Here is a 21,902-nt window from a genome sequence, read left to right as displayed (position 1 = left end):
TGTTCGTTGGATTCGTATAATAAATATTTGAAAATAGGCTTGAATTTGGTATCATGGCCTGTGGGAGTTGATGTTTTCCTGGAAAGGGAAGTGAACTTGGGGGAAGGTGAGACTGTGGGAGTGACGTGTAGGAGATGCCTCCGTGGGGCACAGGGAATGAAAGAAAAACATGCAACAGGCAGGGGAGCACTAAACAGAGAGGAAGTGTGTCCCGCGTGGACACAGGGCAGGCTCCCTGTCCGATGGACGTGGTTCCGTAGGCAGTGGGCTGAGTCAGTCATGAACTCCAGCGTTGCTATGACACGTGGGGGGGAGGGCGGTGCACCAGAATTGATGGAGGTGGGCGGGGCTCTGGGGGAAGAAGTGGGAGTCCTCATCCATACGAGCTCAGAGGTGTGGACACCTGTTCACGGGAGCTTGAACACAGCCGTCCTTCCGCGTGCCCCGCCGGAAGTTATGACATAAAGGGTCCTGCGGGACGTGGGCTTTAAGGGGATTTCAGGTGTTGGCGTGCACCTTATCTGACTCTTCTTGGAAAGTTAATACTGCAAAGATATTATCATGAATTCTGATAGACTCCTGCTGGGAGAAAGATAAGGACGTGTTAACAGAACAGTGTGACCACGTCCTCCACGTGGGTGGGAGTGGGGATGGCCCCTTAAGATGTGCCATGGCAGGGGTCGCCCTTTTCCTTCCGACGTTCTGTTTCTTGGGCCCCAGACAACTGACCTGAACTGACCTCTCCATCTGTGCAGACTCTCAGGGAAGCCGGCGATGGCTTGAGCAGCCTGCCCAGCACCTTCGCCTACCTCCTCACCATCCACCTGAAGGAGGGCCGGAACCTGGTGATCCGGGATCGCTGCGGTAAGGCCGGGCTCCGCTGTGCTGGGGGTGGCCTGCACGCCTCCTCCTCTCAGCCCTCGTCTCCAACTTGTTAGTCAGCCTTTTCCACCTCAGCCTGGGTGGCGAGAGACTGGAACGTGAATCTAAGCTTCCCAGGTAGCAAGGTGAATGATGTAAACACATGGCATCTTACTGTTCTCGTCTCCTGTTACATTGGCCGTAATGATCAAAATATGACTAATCAGAGTTGTGCTAGAATGAGATAAGATCGCCGTAAAGTACTTGATGGCTGGCATGTAACAGCTGCTAAAGAAAACACTTCCTTGATCCTGGTTTAATTATCCATGAGAAATCTGTGAATACATCCTTATTCTGAGTTATCAGACATACACATGGATGGAGGTGCCCTTTGAACCGCCCTCCTTCCTGCCCTGAAATCCCACTGGGCTGCTCCCCTCCCTCAGGGTAACATCTGTTATCTGCATGTAATGGATCTGTTCACCTTGGCTACCTGTTTCTGTGCGTTTATACCTACACACAGTTCTTAATTAAAATGATATTTTAATACCGTATTCTGCAATATTAACTGAATGTTCCATATTATTCTGTAATAAGTTTTTTTTTTAACTTCACCACATGAATGAAAGATTTTCCTTGCGTTTCCATGTTACTATAGCTCCTTTCTTTTAAATACTACGTGATATCCCATAGTACGATGTATTATGTATCTGCTTCTCTGCTGGTGGTAGCGGGTTTTTCTTACTTTCTCAGCTGTATAAATGATGCTGTAATGAACATCCTGTGTGGTTCTGTGCACAGATAAGGACATACCTTAGATAAAAATAGCCTGTGTGTAAGAGGAGACAGTGAAGCGAGACCGCCTGGGCTCAAATCTCCTTTTCTCTGTGTATCGCTACTTGATTTAAGAAATACTCCTTGGGCTCTGTGACTTAGGTTTCTCATCTGTAAAGCAAGGACCATCATATTAACCTACCTTACAGGCTCCCAGGAGGATTGACCGTAGTGCCTTATATAAAGAGCTTGGAAACTGAGTTGGGTTTCTAGCACTTAATAATACTTCAGTTTAAAAAACAAAAGTGTTCAAAAGGTTTGTGATTGTAGGGTTTGTGATTGAGGATCGGAAACTTTGTCACTTGGCCTATCCAGAAATAAGGGGGCAACCTTTCCGAAACAGAGCTCCCCACCCTGGGTGGTGATGCTGTCAGCCGGCTGCTGGACGGCGGCCTTCCCTGGGTAAAGAGTACTGTGAACATTTTATCAAAATCTCTCGCTTCTCTGGCTCAGATACAGGGCTGGTTTGTGAAGTAGACTGTCGAGGTGGGATCTGGAGATTTTCTGGGGCTTTTGATGAAGTCTTTTACACTAGAAAGCTGCCAATTGCTCTGTGGAGAATCGGGCAGGACCCACGGCTTCTGAACAAGGCACAGGTTTAAAGCCGGTGTCAGGAATGTAGTGTTAGGTAGTCGTGACCCAGAGCATCCTAGCATTCTTAGCTGTCAACATTTCTATCCGTTGTACAGAGTATGTAGATGGGGGTGTGTGTGTGTGTATGTGTACGTACACTGAGTAAACCCAGCAAAACCCGCAGGTCAATGAAAAGAGCCGGAGTCCCTGAGTGACTAAGCAGTAGGTTAGTTCGCCATCAGGACATGCCCCTGTGTCCGTGAGTCAATATGGATATAAGAGCAGCATCACGGGCACAGGGGCGGGGTCATGGGCACAGGGGCGGGGTCACGGGTGTAGGAGCAGTGTCACGGATATAGCGGTGGCGTCATGGGAGGCTGAGGGCTTTGATGAGGTCGCTCTGGAAGTGTGGCCACATGGGGCAGATTGCCCCTTATCAGTAGGTCATCTTCCCGTTCTTCCAGGATGTCTCTTCGACTCTGCCGTATGTGGCCCTTCCGCTTTGACTCAGTGCAGGCCTGGCGAGCCCCCTGCTAATTAAGCAGCCTCGTTCAGGGGGCAGGGGGAGGCGGCAGGACAATTTGGGTTGCTGCGATGCTCTTACTAGGACTGAGCCTTACCCAAATGCTGTAAAATGCCCGGGCATGGCCTTCCGCTCACCTTCCTGAGCCACCTCGGGCAGATAGACCGCAGACCTCCCTCCTGTCCCTGCTGTGTCCCGGGCACCGGCCTATCGCCTGCCTGCCGGTCCCCTCTCCCCTCCGCCTCGTCATCTCATTTTCCTTTGCTCTTTCTGCTCCTCTCCCTCATCCTAACTTCTTCCTTTTACTCCTTTATATTCTCCATTTCCTCCCCGCTCTTTTCTCTGGGAGTCTCTACAGGCTGTATTTTTTTTTTTTTAAAAAAAGTTTATTTATTATTGTATCGTTTCTTTTATTTTTGCAGTGGGAGGGGGGAGGTAATTAGGCTTATTTATTTTTATAGGAAGTACTGGGGATTGAACCAGGACCTCATGCATGCTAAGCATGTGCTCTACCACTTGAGCTATACCCTCCCTCCTCGCTGTATCGTTTTTGGCCAAATTAGACACATGGCTGTTTTATGTTCTCCGTCCAAGCCGTTGTCCGGTAGCTCGTGGGGGTCTGTAATTTTGAGATGGGTGAAGCAGAAGGAATGTGATACTGACCCATTCATTTTAAGTCCAACTGCTTCACAGTTTGGTTGGTGCGTGGAGGGAGTTGCACGCTGTCTCAGTTTCCCAGGGAAAGGAACGCGGCTAAGAACATGACTTTGGTGTCCTGGGACTGGAGGTGCTAATACCAGCAGCCCTGCTTTCTAGGCCTGGCATGAGCACCATTTGACATGGGCAGGCCTCTTGTCCTGGGAAAAATGCCCCACTCCAAGCAGAGCATTGGATGAAATCCTGGAGCATTAATTCCTGGAGAACAACAGCTCTTGCATTAAACCCTGTGTTTTTCCTCCACGTGAAGGCAGTTACAGTGTCCTGCTGTGAGATAGAGTACTAGGCTGCCGATGCCCTCTGGTGGCCACATGGCAGTATTGCAAAAGGGAAAGAAAATTCACTGCGGGAGTTCGCTGTGACAGCAGCGGTGCGGACAAGTCACTTGAGCCGTGGGCCTGAGGGTGGAGAGTTCATGGTCCTCCTCTTGGTGTGAGTATTAGACGATGAAAATTCACGACCCATTCATCCAGCAAACTGGATTGTCTAATCCCAGCCCCGGTAGACGGCTGTCCTGTGCTTTTCGAGCAGGGACAGCTTCATTTTCAGATTACAAGAAGAATGCATTGAAACAGTCATTTTCCTGTATGAAAGGAATAGTTTAGACAAAAATTGTAAAGACCTCCTACTAATGTGAAAAGTGGGCCAGGCTATTGCGATAGAGGTTTAATAAACCGCTAACCAGCTACCGAAATGTTCCAATGTCCAGCACCTCTGATTGTGGTCTTGTTTGCCTCCTACGGTTTAGCAGGCTACTTTTGTAGATGGTACCATTTCGATACATTTCTTCTTTAACAGGGAAATGGTACTCTTGTGTTAGACCTGGAGAGACACATCCCCCTCGTTGTAGCTGTGACTGGGGGACAAGTAGGGTGTTTCTGGCACTCCATGTGAGGTCCTGAGGAATAGCTGTGTGGTTTCCCAGCAGGGGTGTTATGCGTGGGGTGCAGCGTTGGGGCGGGGTTCATCCCTCTGCCTCTGGGCAGCTCTGGGGGCCTGGGCCAGCCCCGTCTCTTCTGTTTACCTGCTGTGCCCAGTAAAAATGACTTATGTGTGTGTGCCGGGAGTTGCAGTGTTGAGGGGCACTGCGTGAAGATATCCAGTCCAGTACTCAGCACCCTAGGCTCTTGGCCAGCTGGACTCCAGCTTTTTTTTCTTTTTTTTTTTTGAGAAAATTGTTTTAAGTAACCATTGTTAACTCAGCAGCCATTTTCAAAAGAAAAGAACAAACATGCCCAAAACGGGGATTCCTATCAACCTTAGTAAGAACATCAAAATACTGAGGCAGGATGGTGTATATAGTGGGACAGCTATTTAAGGCACGCATGAGGCCTCACCAGTGATGTGATAAAAAGGAATCATCTTGTCATAAAGAAATTCCATCATCAAAAAAAAAAATTAAATGAAAGAGTCCTGGGCTCTGGGCACAGGCAATCTGAGCTTGAGTGGCAGCTCAGACACGGCGTAGCGTGACTGGGGATTCACCTGGTGTGTGTGTGCTGGAGGGGACGTGTGTGTGGTCGGGGCCACGGAGCGACAGACACCCGGCATCAGCTGTGGCGGTTACTGCGTCTGCTCCCAGTTATTCTCATGTGGGTTTTATTTCTGTTGTTCCCTCTGGAAAGGGGAACGGCTCACGGCGTTTCCGCCAGTTTTATCATGGCCCTGCTTCGCAGTCTCCTGGTAATTCGTTCCACCTTTTGCGTCTCTTTTGCTTTTCTCTTCTTGAGATGGATTTTGTTACCCACCCTGCTCCCCCGCAACTGCCCCCTCCCAATGGGGCAAAAGGAACAGTTCAGGTTGTTTTCTGGGACCAGTTTCTTCTTTCTTATCAGTGTGACAGCAGAAAGGAGAGACTCGTTGTTAAAGGTGCATTATTTAAAGAACTCCATTGTGGATTGATGGTTTTGTTTTTCTCATCTTAAATTTGACTCAAAAAAACGCCCCGGCAAATTTCATAGCGACCAGCCTGGGAAAACTTGGTGTGGATCAAGTTGTCCCAGTAGGTCATTGCTCACTGGGATTTTTTACTAAACCTACTGCACTGAGCTGATTTTTTAAAGATACTATGTTCTAAAGTGAAATAGGATCTGACTTCAGATTACTTGATTATTTGTTATTTTCCCCTCACAGATATCTTCCTGTGTTATAAAAGTTTTATTTTGAGAAGGAATTAAAAACTTCAGGGAACATCATTCTTCGCTTAATCAATGTTCCAAGATAGGTTATTAGCCCAGATTTTTATCAGTAGTAATAATGCTACAATAAACATTCTTGTGCCTACATCTGTGTCTCAGGCTTGATTTCTTTGCAGGTCATTTATTGCAGTGGTTTGGATGTTCCCTGTCACATGATCTGAGCATCTCAAGAATCTCCGTACAGAACTGCCAGCTCCCCCTGGAGAAAAACCTCTTTATTTTGCTCACCCTAGTGTGTGGTCTGCTGTTTCTCACCTGCACTGTGTATCGGTTTTCTTTGTTAATTTTGATAGAGAAGAAGTATCATCTTGTTTTTGTTTTAATGTTTGCTCACGACTTTGGACCCTGAGACGTGCTTGTTTGGTTAGAAGATCTTTTCTTCTCTTTTAAGCACATCCATCGCTGTTGCTCATGGTTCTGGTTCCTGGCTGTGTTCACGTGGACTTTGCTACTTGGTCATTTGCGTTTAAATTTTGTTCATAGAGTTCTCGTTGTAAAGATCTTTTCAGGTCCTACAGTTTTATCCTGGAGAGTTTCCCCTTTTGTTTTTGTACCTCGAAAGGTCTTTTCTCTCTTGAGTGAAATACATATTAGCCTATATTTATCCTCTTTTCTGTCTGGTTTTACTTTTTTTCACTTATCTCTTTGATCAGTCTCAAGTTTATTTTGATTTCTGGCCCCAAGGAGGCACTTAGTTTTACTTATTTAATTAAACCAGGACTAACTTTTCCTTTCCCTAATGATTTGACGTCCACTTTTTAATTGCGTTTTAAAAATGCAGTATCTACTAGGGTCTGTTTCTTGGATTTCTCTTTGATTCTTATGGATGTGTTGTTTTGTTGTGGTGCCAGCACCATGTCACTTTCACTGTACCCAGAAGTCACTGTCAGTACTTTTTATTTTGCAAAAACTGGGGCTTTGCTTCGCATCAGAGTACCTTCTCTGAACACCAGATGGCGCGAGATCACTGGTGTGCTTGTGTGGGAGCAACAAAAACACATCGGGTCAGCGTGTTCAGAAAGATGCTCGCTCTAAGCACAAACGTACAACTTTAAAGATGCAGGAGGGGAGGGGATAGCTCAAGCGGCAGAGTGCATGCTTAGCATGCACAAGGTCCTGGGTTCAATCCCCAGTACCTCCTCTAAAAATAAAAAGGTAAAATACGTAAATAAAAACTTTAAAGATTCGAGCACCCACCCTGACACTCAGATGGCAGTTGTTTTTCCTCCGCTCGGTGGGTTTATGTGACCTGATGAGGTCCCACAGCGGGGATGGGGTGCTGAGTTTGGAAACTTGTTGGCTAGCCATCTTTCCCTCTGGAAATCCCTGGGCTGGGTTTTGTTTTGAGACTCTGCATCCTCGTAGGTTGATTATAAGGTCTTGATGCTCGCCTGCTCTGGAGAGCGGGTTACTTTTTCTTTTCAGTGGAATCTGTGAAGTGTTCTGGAGCAAAACTGGCCTGCAGCCTGTGTCCGCCGCCTGGAGCCAATCTCCTCCCACCCACCTGAAGATCCCTGACTTGGACTTAGCTCGCCTTCCGTGTGGTTGGATGGGGTTTCTCTCTCAAGATGGTTTGTTCCATCAGTTCATTTACATATTTATCTAATACGTGTATCGCAGCAGGCTGTGTTTCGAGTTGTTTTCTTTCTTAAAATTTTTTTTATTGAAGTGTAGTTGATTTACAATGTTAGTTCCAGGTGTACAGCAAAGGGATTCAGTTATACACATACATACATATATTTTTTTCTTTTCAGATTCTTTCCCATTATATGTATTGCAAGAAATCGAATATAGTTCCTTGTGCCCTACAGCAGGTCCTTGTTGTGTATGTATTTTGTATATAGTAATGTGTGCCTGTTCACCCCCAACCCCTGGTTTATCCCTTGAGTAGCTGTTTTTGCTTCCGTGTTTGTTTGAGATGCTGAGAGGGTGTGTTCTGCTGGAGGGTGCGTGCACGGTTTACACTGAGGATGTGGCACGCGGAGGGTGCATCTGTGTGTTTCCACGTGTCCATGACTTGACTTGTGGCTTAATTTGGATGAGAGCCACAGCAGTGGGCAGCCAGTTCTGTCATGCCATTGTGCCTCGGAGCTTGTCCAGGCCGGATTTGAGGTGGGCAGCCTGGCACATGGTGCCGAGGGCTGTCATTCCAGGGACCATCAGATGTACCAGATCCCCTCCAGTCCCAGCAACCCGGAAGCACTGCAGGTTGCTGAATTCTGGAGTGTGGATTTGAACATCCCCGTGGGGATGGCTTGTCTCTGCCTCACACAGTCTGGGGCCTCAGCTGGGAGGACTTGAGACTTGAGGAGGGGACTTGATCATCTGAAGACTTAGAGGCGCGTTCGGGCCCGGGTCAGGTCCCTGGGGTGGGATGGCTGGAAGAGGAGGACTGTTCCGCGGGAGGCCTCGCCACGCAGCCCGGCTTCCTTGGAGCCTGGGAGTTGTCACACTTCTCCTGTCTCAGCGCAGGGCCCCAGACAGAAAGGCCCAGCGCCCCGGGCAGGAGTTGCAACATCCCTTACGGTGCAGCCTTGGAAGGACCATGGTGGCATTTTCACCACACTGCGTTGGTTAAAGCAGCCGCCCAGATTCTGGGGGATGGGACAGACACCCCACTTTTTTTTTTTTTGATGAGGGGAGATAATTAGGTTTATTTATTTATTTATTCTTAGAGGAGCTACTGGGGATTGAACCCAAGACCTCATGCATGCTAACCATTCATTCTGCCACTTGAGCTGTACCCTGCCCCCTCCCTGTATTGTTTTTGACCAAACGTCTCCTCTTTTCTGTGTGGTCATGCCTGCCTCTTTTAGCTGGGTTCCTCCTTTTTTGGTATTCCAGGCAGCCTCTAAGCAGAAGGTTAGACCCCTATGTGCCTCCAACCCCCAGATCAAGAATAGGGGTGCAGATGTCTCTTCTTAGTGACCACTCACCAGAAGCCAGTTTGTTCAATAATCTGTTCACCAGGGGGCCCATTTACTGAACTTACCGAGCCCATCCGTATCTTGACAGTGTTTCCCATTCATCTCTTTATAAAATTGCATATGGAGTTGTTGGGTGAGGACTTTTAAAAAACAGCTTTTGAAGGTCTCTGGGTCATCTTGGTTAACCGGTTATGAAGACAAAGCAAAAACAGCATCTTAAATAATATTTGATTTAATCTCAGGCCAAAAAAAAAAAAAGGTAGCAGAGGATGGATGTGGCGTGGCCTAAGCTGTGGAGCCCAGGAGAGGGATGTCTAAGGACAGAAAAAGAGAGGATGTTAGGGGCACAGATGTGGGGAGGGGCAGAGAGTAGGGAAGATGGGGAAAACTTGGGGTGGGGTGGGTGGGGCTGAGGGAGGGGTAGGAGGGCTGGGGTAGAATCTGAAGGTCCCAGGAGGACCTCACTGCCCACCGCTCTCTGAATTCCCATTATTTCTTCCATACAAACTATAAATAGTCAAAATAAACAGTTTTGCTTAAACTTCATACATAGTTAAAATAAGCAAGTTTTGGTAAAATTGGTCATTTCAGATCCTTGATCTCACTGTGAATTGGCCATTGGAAGTTCTTTCAGAAAATGGATTTCCCTAAGTTTGGTAAATTACATTACAGAGGCCCCACGATGGTCAGGCCCTGTCCAAGGTGCCCTTGGGGCTTCCATGCGGTGGGCTCCCCCAGAGGAGGGAAGTCAATGGCATGGGGAGGAAAGTTCAGGAAGGGTTCAGCCCGGAGGTGCTAAGTGGCAAAACGTGGATAGCGAGGCCCTTAGGTGGTCCGGGAGGAAACTACTCTTCTGAGGTTGGTAGCAAAAAAAACAGCTTCTAGAAGCTTGCAGCCACCATCTGCAGAGGGAGGGGAATGTGGGTGGTCCCTGCATCTGATTTTAGTGGAGGAAGCCTGGCTTGGAATTCTGCTAGACTGGAGTCTACTGCTCCCAGTAAGGTAGGCTTTGCTCTCCAAGGGAAATCTGTTTCCTCTGTCCCATCTGATGCCCTCTGAAATTCTCCAGGCCTGTTACGGGTCGGCTAAGAGAGCTGCACTTGGCCGGGACTTGATCTGGAGCTTTTCTTCTGGAAATCAGGCCTGGCCCCTTACTTAAGCCAGCCTCGGAGAGAGTCCTAACTGATGGGGGCTCCTGTGAAAACAACTCAGGTTTCGCTCTTTTTCTGGCAAGAAGAAAAATTCTGCATTGAAAAGCGTCTAGATGTATGTGTATAATTAGAATGAATAGCCACTTGTTACTCTAAAGCCAGAGGGTAGGAAAAAAGTTAAATTTATACTTTCCCTATGTTTCCAGATACTGTTTATGCAGGATAAATTCGTCTACATGTGTCTCAGCATCCCTGTAAGACTTGGTAAATAACTGACTTGAAACTGGACTTGTAAACAGATCTCCTGACAAAAATGATGAGAGATTACAGAATGTGGACTTGGTTGTAAAAATGTGGAGATCATTTCCTTTCATGAACAAACAACAGCTCTGAGAAATGTATTTAATTAGGAGCCTTTTCTAGCTTAAGACAACCTTTCTTTTGGAGACCGTAGGGCTAAAGTTTTTGACCGGGTGATTGAGCTTGACTGATGGCAAGTAAGTAGGTTTTGTCTGCAAATACAGCTTTTGCATTCAATGCAGTGGGTTTTTAGTTCAAATTAGGAAGGCTAGTAAGTTTTCATGTATATGACACATGAACACAAAAATGCGTACTTTCCATAATTAAGGGCCCATTCACATCCATAAGCAAAAGACAGACCGTGAGCCCATAGAAAAAGACAGACAGATGTAGGTCACTAAAATATGACGATCCTAAGCTTTACTCAACGTGTTAATGATAGAGAAAAACAGATAACATTTTTCACCTGCCATTCATTTCAAATAAAAGTTGAGAACATCAAATGTTGGTGAGCACGTAAAGAAAAAGAAATGCAAACATGTATTTGTGGTGGAAGTGTAATTTTGACAGACTTAGGAAGAACAATTTGACAGTGGTGTTAGAACCAGACAAGACAAATACTCATTTGCCCTGTGGTTCTTTTTGAATATAATCGTGTATGAGCTCCAAGATAGTCAGACAAGGATGCTTGTTGTAGTATTGTTTACGCTAGTAAAAAAAAAAAAAATCGGAGGTGATGTCAATGTTCGTTATTTGTTAACGTAAGTTAAGGTACAACAATACGTTGAAAATATATGCAGTTGATAAAGAAAATGGTGAATCTGTATTGCTGATATGAACAGAGATTCATAATACTTTCACTGTGAATGCAATGAGTCCAGTGCATTTTAATATAATTACAACTGGGTTTTTTTTTGTTTGTTTTGTTTTGTTTTTCTTTTTTTTGATAAAACCCTCAAACACTTAGTGCATTAGAGGAATGGGAATGAGGAAAGGTTATGGCAAGTTTTCTTTTTATACCTTTCAGAGTCATGTGCATGTACCACACTTGTGAAAACATTAAAACAAAAGACAATAGGAAAATAAAACCACTCTATATTTCTTAAAGAACAAAAACTAAGCTCCTGATTTTTCTATTTTAGGCTACTTTAGTCTCTGACTCAAAATTGGTTTTTTAAAACTTTCTCATTATATACATATTTTCCCCTTTATTTCTGGATAAATTGAAATGCTTGCTTAGTACCACACACATCTAGCCGTCTTGTCTTCTTTCCCCTTTCAGTTCCAATTCCTCCAGCTGAAATGGCCTCAGTCCTCCTCTGTGTGGTCAGACCCGTCCGTGTTTCAATCCCCATCTCCCGTATTTCAGCCTCCACTGATACCCCAGCTAGAGCTCATCTCTCCCCCCTGTGAACTAACATAACCCCTGACTTCTAGTCTATGCGGACACTTACCTCTTGGGCCTTGTGTTACATGTATGGTCTGCCCGCTGCCCGCCAGGTGCAGAAGGAAAGGATGTGGGATCCATCTTCCTCTGTCATCGCCCAGATCCCCTAGCCCGGAGCCACGCTCTGAAGCAACCCGTGTTTGTGGCACGTGAGCGACATTGGCAGGCCTGACAGTTACAGGGTCAGGGGAGCTGTGACGGTCCCAGGTGTCATCGAGCGTGAGCAGAAATAAGGACCGTCACACCCTGTTGTCGGGGGAAATTGGTCCAGCTTTGTCGGAGGACCGGTGACTGGTGGTAATCTCTCGGCATGCAGAGAACCATAGTGCATTTTGAACGGAGCAGGAAACGCTGGCCATTGATGCTTAAGAAGCCTGGATATTCTAAATTTGAAGCTGTGTGACTCCGCTGAGTCCACGTGGCAGAGCTGGTGGCCGCCCCAGGACGGAGGCACAGCCTCTGGCCTCCTAGCTTCCCTCTCCCCAAGTACCACACTACCTGTCGCTTCCACAGAGCCTCGTTGTTCACGAAGCGCCCAGTGAAAAAGGTCAGAGTCCACCCATTCAGGTGTCATCTCGTCATCTGGGCCATCTGGGAGCTGCATTCCCGAGCAGCGACCCCTTTTCAGAACCTGCCTAGTTGAGATGTCACTTCCCTGACAGTGAGGCACTTAGGCTCAGAGAGAAAAAAAAAAAATCACCATGTGCCCCCTCCCCCCCTTCTCAAATTTTCCCCAACAATTAACGCCGCACTAACTTGACACCCTCTTTGCTTGTTTGGCTTGGTAAACCCTGGTCCCTTTTTCTGTGAATTCTAGACATTAATATTTTCTTTCACGCAACAGCGGCCATTCACCCGTGAAACAGCTTGAACATTATGTAGCTGTCAAGATGCCTGGGGATTACCCAGTGTGCTTTGCCTGTGAGAAAGTGACACCACCGAGGCCTAGTTTTGAGATGTTTATTTTGAGAGCGTGCTGACAGGCATGAAGGCCTGATCCCAGAGTGGCAATTTCATCTAATTAAAGGCCTCTTTTTATTATGGTTTTTCCCTCACTTTTTTTTTATATATCTATATCAAAACGATTGTTAAAATCTGACTTGCCAGAGATGTTCTCTTGGACTATAAAAGCTGGGGGGAGGGGAACGGGGCTGGGTGGGCAGTGGACTCACTCACTTGTGGCTGTTGCACTGAACGGCTGTGAATGCCTTCATTTTTACTGTCCTGCTCAGAACTGCTGCTTAACGTGGCACAGGTGCGCCTGCGTGTGTCCAGGTTTAAGATAAAAGATGACTGGGTTTCTGCCCCTTTGTCGCCAAACTGATTTATCTACTTTTGTTACAGAAGTATAGTCAGTTACAGTGTGTCAATTTCTGGTGTTCAGCACGATGTCCCGGTCATATACATACATAGATTCACTTTCATATTCTTTTTCATTAAAGGTTATTATTACAAGATATGGAATATAGTTCCCTGTGCGATACGGAAGAAATTTGGGTTTTTTATAAATCTATTTTTATGTTTCGTGGCTAACATTTGTGAATCTCAAACTCCCAAATTTATCCCTTCCCACCTGCTTCCCCGGGTAACCATATGATTGTTTACTATGTCTTACCTCCACACTTAAAACGTGAGAGTTGGAGAAGTATGTGTGTATATTTGTAGTTTAATTTCTTGGTTTTTAAAGTTAGTGGCCTTGCAGTACTGGAATGGCTGAGTGATCAAAATGATACCTGGGTTAATCCATGAAGACCTCTAAACAATGTGTGTTACTTGCTCCAGTGCTGTTACATACACTTAAAAGAGTTGGGATGTGTACTGTGTTCATTTTCAGTCATTTCATTCCTGCCGCTAAATAAAAACCGAAGAAAGAGCTGAAAAAGATGATTGAGATAATTAATGGTGGGTGGTAACGAGTTGGCCATGTTTGTGGCAGAGTAGCCTGCTTACTGTAATAATTGATGTAATATTTTTAGACTGTATGAGCTTGACTTTAATATCAAGAACTCATGTCGGTAAATCGGTGGAGGTCTGTATTGGGCCCTGGCCAAGGCACCTGGAATTTGTCAGCGAACTAAACAGACTGTTAGCCTTTGAGCGCTTGTCCACAGTCAGTTTCACAATGAATTATACTAGCACACCTCCCCAAATTGGATTTTTTTCTTCTGTCCTAGCATTATCGGCCGGCCTTCATTGATGCCCTCAGGGATTATCATTCATTTGTGTCTTCTTTACTCATCATTCACGAGGGATTAATGGAAAGCGTGTCTCTGGCAGGGTTGTGTGTCCCTGGCATGAAGGCATGCTTGCATGCGTGTAACACACATGCACAACACATCATCCTCGCACTGTGTTTGTGGGCAAATTTTTTTTTTCCTCAGTTGATCTGAAAAGTGTGGAGAAGGGCGCGTCATCGGCCCTTCTTTCTGCTTTGGACAGAGTGGCTAGTGGGACATTATTCATTCCCTTTGGCATCTGTTTCAAAGCTCCCCGGGAGGAGCCGGTGGGTCAGGGATGTCGGGCCTGGTGTCGGCTCATGGGGGCTTCAGCTGGCCAGGGGTGGGGAGGAGTGTTCTCAGCTTCCCTGCAGGTGCAGGAGGCGAGGAAGAATGGGCAGCCCTGTCAGGTTAATCTCTACGCCCCGGTTCCCGTCCAAGTTCTGTCGCCCCATCTTTTAAACCAGCGGTTCCAGAGACGGATGGATGGATTATGATTATAAAGTACCGGGTTCTGTCAAGTCAGCCATCTGGCCACATGTCTGCAATGGTTTCTTTCCATTTTCATCGACTGACTCACTGCCATTCTTAGGAAGGGCTGGGCTTCCCCCCAGGACTCCTGACACTGTTGGCTGGAGCTGGTGGATTTGATTTCTTGAATTTTTGTGGGTCGGGCAGTGATGACATCCCCACAATGAAACAAAACAGAAAAAGCTCCAGGAGCCGGTTTATATGCCGGCACTGAAGGCAGAGACGAACCAGTCATTTACCCCAGGTGGTTTCGTTGCTCTCTCCTCTCCACCTCTGGGGCCCTCAGTCTCCGCACAGGGAGACATTTGTTCTGGGCGTGTGCAGCAAAGTGCTCTTGAGCCTGGAGAGTGTGGAGAGAAAGCTTTACTTAACGGAGATCCGAGGCTTTTACGTACATTTTTAAAACCTGTCTTGCTCTCTTTTTCTTTTAAAGGCACGAGTGATCCCTATGTGAAATTTAAGCTGAATGGGAAGACTCTGTACAAAAGTAAAGTCATATATAAGAACTTGAACCCCGTTTGGGATGAGATAGTTGTATTGCCAATACAAAGCCTTGATCAAAAGCTCCGTGTGAAGGTAATCACAGATGACTTTCAAATCTGCTTTTGTGTTAAAAAAAAAACATTTTTTTTCTCAGCGATATTGGCCCTCTGAAAAGTCAACTTCCCCAAAGGAATTCTTTTATCATTCCCAGCACTGGGTTAAAAAACTAAGTATGGAAGGGGGTTCTTTATACCCTTTGTCAAAACTGTATGTTTCTCTCAATCAGAGTGAAAATAATCTCTCCATTGATTGCTTTTAAACTTACTGAATGTGGAAGAATTATTACTGCCAGTGCAGTGGTGACAAGTACTGAAGCCTTTCTCATTAGCAATAACTTTATACTTAATAGAGCTTTAAGCTACCGGTTGTAAGCTTCAACTACTCTAACATCTGGGTTAAAACTGCATGAGTTGAGTGCAGAATGGGATTGCTGTAGAATATTTAGCAAATTTCTATTTAATTGGCGGATTTGCTCACTGTGGAAAATTCTCAATTTTAATGAAAGACCATTGAAACTACAGCGAGTGGTCCATTGTGCATAACATTTTAATGCATATGAATACCTCCTTAAACGTATTTTCTGCTGTTATTTTGGCCTTGGTAAGGAAAAACGCACAGGTTTGAATAATTTTGTTCACTCCATCGTCTCGGCTAAATTTCTCTTTAACCGTACGAGTTATTTTTAGATCTAGAAGACTGAATTCAAAATTCCCAGCCCATTGCATTTATTAATAACTTGATAAACCCAGTTGGTTTACCTGATTAATGTGTTTGTTACTGGCCTCCCCCTCATTGTAGGTATATGATCGGGATTTAACGTCGTCTGATTTCATGGGCTCTTCCTTTGTCCTGCTCAGTGACCTTGAGCTTAACAGGTATTGTAATTTTAGCTTCTACTTGTTATTAGTGAATTTTAGAGGGAACGCAAGATAAGCAAATGACAAGATAGAATCTGAATAAATGAAAGAGTGCTTTAAAAGGTAAGTTTTTCAAAAACAGTGTAAGTTTTTCTTTGATTTTTGCTTTTTTAGCTCCCAGTTATATACTGGTCGGATATTAAATCTTCCGTAATGTGTTCTAAAATATGTATTGGATTTTGTACTTTCATCTGTTGATATTCAGGCTCATTAATCTACTTAAAATTAAAACCAATATTTACATTTTATTTGGGTACAAGCGGGAAAGAATTCAGCTGAAGAACTGTTGAATTAGGCCATGCCAAACAGTTTCTCTGCCCTGAAGATGATTTATTTTCACTGAATTTGGTGCTTTTGTAACTTGAGGCTCACCCTCATTTGGAAGTAGGAGACGTTTACCGTAAGCTCCTGATGTATCACAAGGCTGTAAAGTGCGACCGACCAAGGCTAACATCATTTGTTCCTTTTTGCTTGTAGAACGACTGAGCATATTTTAAAACTGGAGGATCCAAACAGTTTAGAAGATGACATGGGAGTCATTGTGTTAAATCTGAACCTAGTAGTAAAACAGGGTGATTTCAAGAGACACGTGAGTGTTGCCTTCTGTTTTTTAAAAAATCCTTCACTGCAGTTTGTCTTTGATGAATGGCTTGCCATGTGACTGACCCTTGCATAGTTACTTGGGTAGGCAGAATGATTGTACGGAGACTTAAGGTACCTGCGTGGGATAATATACATCCTTTCTTTTAGAAATCTGGGAAGAAAATTCATTCAGAAATGATGTCTATTTTTGGCTAGGGGGTGTGAAGAATATAGCTATTATTAAATGTATATGCTTCTTATGGTTTGCTTGTGACAAGTCATCCTGTAAAAATAGACTTTGACTAAGTTTTAAGGTTTCCATTTACTATTTTCTTAGGTACTGGATGACTTAGGTACTATTCAGTTATGAAAACCCATTCCTAGGATTTAATATTGTGTTGTATTAAGTCTATGTTTGCAGCATTTCCTTTTTTTTTTTTTTTGTCTTCTTCCTTTTTCTTTTAGCTACCAACTTTTCTACTGAGGGTACTTCAGGGAAACTACACATTTTAACATCCTCTGGTCTGTTGCATGGAAATCTCTAGTGAATGCACTACCTATTGACATCAAAAAAGCATTGAATTTTGTGACAGTATGATCGAGGCTCTGTTTTTAGGAGCAAATATGTGACTACAAACCATAATCTTACGTTATATGCTGGGATTGTAATTTACAGTTCCAAGAATTAAAATGGAAACGAAAGCATCTTTGACTGTAACTTATTTGAAAGGTGCTTTAAAAGCCAACTAAAAGCAGCCAGCTGAAAAAGGACTAAGATGTGTTAAAATTTAAGCATGTTTAGAATCTGGTATAAAAACCTGAAGCCTGTTTATAAATTAGGCTCCAACAGTACCTCCTGAATTGAGTCAGTGGGGTCAGTGTGGAGAATATTCTTCATTTTGACATCACCTTTGCTGTTAGTTGTAATTTATTTTCATGATGAAAATCATGGCTGATTTACTAGTGAAAACACTGAAGACAGCTTAAAGGAGCACAAAGGAGCTGCACAGTGACTTTTCAGTTGCTAGAGGGTCAACTAAACAGTTGGTATTTGTAATTTGAATTCTTTACTCATGAGTATTTACTTGCTGATAACTGGTAGGGGGTGAGGAAGACCTCCATTTAGTAATTGTTTAAGAAGTAGCGCTGTTCAAACTTGATATTTTGATGTTAAAATGTCTTCTGTTGATGTTGTTTTTTTTGTAATTTTAAAAATTTTATTTAAGAAAAATTTTTTATGAAGTATGATCGGTTTACACTTTTGTGTCAATTTCCAGTGTACAGAACAATGATTCAGTTATATACATATGTATGTATATATTCCATTTCATATTCTTTTTCATTATTGGCTATTACAAGGCATCAAATATAGTTCCCTGTGCTACAGAATAGGACCCTGTTGTTTATCCATTTTATATAGAGTAATATTTTATATCTAGTATTTTATAGATGGCAAATCCCACCCTCCAACATAATGAAGGAGGGATTTCCCTTAACTTCTCTTAGTCTTGAAGGTATTGCCATCAGATTCAGTGCCAGTGCATCCAGCAGGTGACCGGTCCCTTGATCTGGATGCCAGGTTCAAAATAACATGCAATGTAAATAAGAATTCTTTGCCACATGGTCGAGCAATTGCCGGCTGATTTAAGTTCTGAAATTTATTACACATATAAGTGGGGTTTGTCAAGTTAGATGATGACCTCATGAAGATAGCTGCATATTTATTCCGCTTGGGAATTTTTCTGTAGTGTAGTGGATCATGTTGAGCAGTAATACTGGCACTTAACATATATTTAAATATTGCCAAAATTTGGAGTTTTTAAGCAGTGCCATTTCTATTAAAATGTATTTCAAATTGCAGAGCAGTTAATACCCGATGCGGCTTCAATTTGTTTTTGGAAAACATTTCAGAGAACACCTTTTTCAGAGCCCTAAAAGGAGCCACATTTGTCATCTTAGTTTTTTTTTTAACTCTTGTTTTTTTAAAAAAAAATGTATTTATTTATTACTATATTATTTATTTTATTTTGGCATTGAGGGGGAAGGTAATTAGGTTTGTTTATTTTTAGAGGATGTACTGGGGATCGAACCCAGGAGCTCATGCGTGCTAAGCATGCGCTCTGCCACTTGAGCTACACCCTTCCCCCTGTCATCTTAGTTTGGCCCTTTATTTCCTTGGACTCCCTCCCCTCCTGTTTTTGGAACTTTTTCGACTGTGCGTGAGATCTGTGTGTTCACACAGTTTCTCATTTTCTTTGTTTTTTGCCTGCCCAGCAGTGGCCTTCTGTACGTTGTATTTATTATCTGTATATTTTTTGGGGTATTGTAGAAAACCCTGCCTGCCCTCATTTGTACTGATTGGTAGTATTATTCTGCTATTTGTATAGTTGATTAAAGTGTACCTGAGCAAGGAATGCTTCCTCCTGGGCCACGTGTGGTTATTCAACACACAGTGCATCGCGGGGGCCCTTTGGATAGAGTGAATATCAGAAAATTCTTGCTCTTTTCATTGAGTTGAAGTTAATATTTAAAGATACCCTTTTTTAAAAAATTTCTTATTTTGATTTTTTTTTATTGGAGGTACTGGGGATTGAACCCTGGACCTCACACACACTAAGCACACACTTTACCACTGTGCTATATCCTCCCACTCCCCAAGGATAGTCTTATATTGGGATTTTAAACGGGGATACCTAACACAGGAAACTTGAGGTTATTTACGGATAATTTGTTTGTAAGTTTCCGTGTTAATTTAAACCCTGGTGGAGAGATTTCGATTTGCAGTCTGGGTTTTGTACCCAACTTTCTTCCTGTCATCAGTGAGGCAGTCTTTGTTGCTTTAGAGCCAAGCTGATAAAAATTGTAACATCTGCATTAAGCCCGTGAATGCACCCTCATGTCCAGGGATTTCAGTGCACACGGGCGTGTTTGTAGTTCGAAGGTAAGGTGCTGCCTGGAAGACCGACAGACCTGCTTTCTGTCTCTTTTTTCTTGGCAAAAATGGAATTGTAGTTAGAACTATGGCCTCTGTCATCAGACAACCTGGGTTTGAATCCCGACTCTGCTGCTTTTCAGTTTTGAGAGGTGAAGTGATCCGGTTAGATTCACAGAACTCCTCGACGTCTCTCAGCCACAATGTCCTCAGGTGTGAAATGGGGATTTTAAACAAAGATCATCTGCTGTATAGGTTTGTGAGGATCAAGATTATCAAATGTAGTGCTGAGCATCTGGTAGATAAAGTTGTTTAGGAATAGCCACGTGTATGCCTATAAGATGGTAATGAATTTTAGTGGTGGTTTTGGGTGGAAATATTTGTCAATTTTGTTGTTGGGAAAATACAGAAAGAACTGATTGTCGCACCCAGAATGTAGTACCCCTACCTCTGTGTCGTGTGCTGGGTGGCAAACTTTCAGTTTCACCGGGGGGAGTGTTTTTAACGAATATTTTTAAAGTCATTTCTGTACTAGCATTTCTAGTTGCTGATCACTGGAATATAAGTGGATTTCCCCCAAAGACTGTTTATTTTCTGGTTTCTAATTTATCGGGGAGACGTGTTGGCAAAGTGGATAGGTCATCTGCCTAAAGGTACTTTTTCCTTAAGCATAGCAGTTCACGTGGTCTGCTCGATGAGACTCATAATTGAGTTGTAATCTCCCGAATTTATCCAACTTTTAACATCCAGTTAGCTGGTTAACCAGCCAGAGTAGAGCTTCACAGTGCTGGACGGTGACAGGAGTAATGAGAGGATTTTGTTAGGAGAGAATTTTAATTGTAGCCGAAATTCCAACGCCTTAGCATGACAAATGAGAGATCAAAGACACGGTGGTGGAGTTCCTTGCTGTTCAGAACCTTTTTCCTTCCCTCCCTCAGTGCTGCATGAGCCTGTTTTTCTTAACCGTGCAGGAATGACCCAGATTGCTTTTCCCTATTATTTTGAATGTTGAGATTTAATCAGCAGAGGAAAATGGAGTCACTTTTTTTCCCCTAGTATCGACAACTATGGAAACCTGAACATAAACTAACTTTGGCCATGATTTTCTTAAACATTTTCATCAGCCTATCGGAATATTTTAGGAAGGAGAAATCTGCCTTTCCAGTTTGCTTTTAGCAGTAAAATTATAGTGTTTTCAGGCAAATAAAAACATGAATATACTTGTAAGGACTGAGCAGTATTTGTATGTCTTTGTCTGTTCCTTATTGGATATTGGGAGATGTGGGAACACACCACAGAAATGTGATTTTTTTCCTGTTTCTAATTACTTTCTTGCTCAAATGTATTTTCTCTGTAGCCTCAGAACTTGAGTGTCCATTGTCTGTAATGCATTCTGCACCATCTAACATGATAATACAATCCCGTTGTTAACGGCCCTGTTTCTCTCTTTTATTTTGCTCTTTTCCATCGTTCAACGGACATAATCCTTAGCGTTGGTCCAATCGGAAGCGGTTAAGTGCCAGCAAGGTAAATACAGCTGTTTTTCTCTTGACATCATTTGGTTAAAAAGTTTTATCTTTGTAGCAAACACAATGTATGCATGGCTGATAGCAGCCAACCTTTATGTGTACCAGCTTTCTTTGCCTCTTGCTGCTGTTAAGAATAAACATGAAGCAATCTCTCCTTTAAAATTTCATTTAATAAGGGCATAGCCAGATGTTTGAACTGACACTTGTTTTAGAGGTGACATTTTATATGTACCGGCCATGTTAGAATGTTACACTTCATTAAGCTTGAATTATTTGGAGTGGAGTGTGGTTAGATTTAGTCCTTTAGGAAGTTATTTACCATTAGGTGGAAACCAGCTTTGGTGTTATAGGGGTGATGAAAAGATGAATGGAGGGGAATGAGTGGGATATTTTATAAATCTTTTTTTAACATTACTTTTATTTTTTACCTTTTTTTTTTTTTTGGGTGAAAGTTTCTTTAAAGATTCCTTCCTGAAATACTGGTGATTTTTCACACTGTTATTATCTTTGAAGCAATTATACACTTCGGTTCAACTTATAAAAAGTCTAAGTGTAGCAAGGTAGGAGTGCATTATTAAAATATCAGGTTATAAAGTTGGCACATTGTGACTGGAGTGACTGAATGTCAAAATTAGTATAGAGGTAAAAAAATGAAACCCCCCAAAATGATTTATGACTTAATTCAGCAGCTCTGTTACTTTTAAAAAAGGGGTAAGCCACGTGGAGGTGGCTGGGATGTGTCTGTGTCTGAGGAGGGGCGTGTTGGCGGTCCCTGTATGTGCATTTATTTACAAACACACACAGGCACCCAGACGTATGACGGCTCTGTTCTCCAACCTCGCTGCACTTTGGTTATTTACTTCTCTGTAAAATAAAGAGATTGAAACAAAGATTTCGTGAGTTTGTAAGAGTGTGTGTATGTGAAAGAAGAGAAAGGGAGAGAAAATGAGATTTGGAACCTGACTAGAACTAGTCATTTAAGAAGAAAGGCAAACTTTCCAAACCTCGCTTTTTAAAATCCAAAGGACTCAAAAGTTCTGACTCTTCCTAAAGTGCATATCCTTTGTGTTTGGAGTACTTTAAAAATAACTAGGCTGAGATACTTTATTACCCCACCAGTT

General features: G+C 43.4%; 1 protein-coding gene across 4 annotated transcripts in view; it reads left to right on the top strand.

Moving 5' to 3' along the window:
- The window catches only part of MCTP2 (multiple C2 and transmembrane domain containing 2), a 196,693-nt gene that overhangs the window by 54,715 nt on the left and 120,076 nt on the right, over positions 1–21,902 (top strand). For 3 of the 4 annotated variants that reach the window (XM_072950717.1, XM_072950715.1, XM_072950716.1), the window contains 5 exons: positions 756–864; positions 14,712–14,854; positions 15,620–15,696; positions 16,216–16,327; positions 20,744–20,779. In XM_072950717.1, coding sequence (XP_072806818.1) covers positions 756–864; positions 14,712–14,854; positions 15,620–15,696; positions 16,216–16,327; positions 20,744–20,779 — 477 coding nt within the window. Of the gene's footprint in view, positions 1–755; positions 865–14,711; positions 14,855–15,619; positions 15,697–16,215; positions 16,328–16,776; positions 20,780–21,902 lie in introns of those variants that run through there. The other variant, XM_015234423.3, reaches the window with a different exon arrangement.

The sequence above is a fragment of the Vicugna pacos genome, chromosome 27 (genome assembly GCF_048564905.1).
Source record: "Vicugna pacos chromosome 27, VicPac4, whole genome shotgun sequence".
In the NCBI taxonomy this organism is placed as follows: domain Eukaryota; kingdom Metazoa; phylum Chordata; class Mammalia; order Artiodactyla; family Camelidae; genus Vicugna; species Vicugna pacos.
The sequence above is the reverse complement of the archived record's forward strand: the minus strand, read 5'-3'. Positions and strand labels throughout refer to the sequence as shown.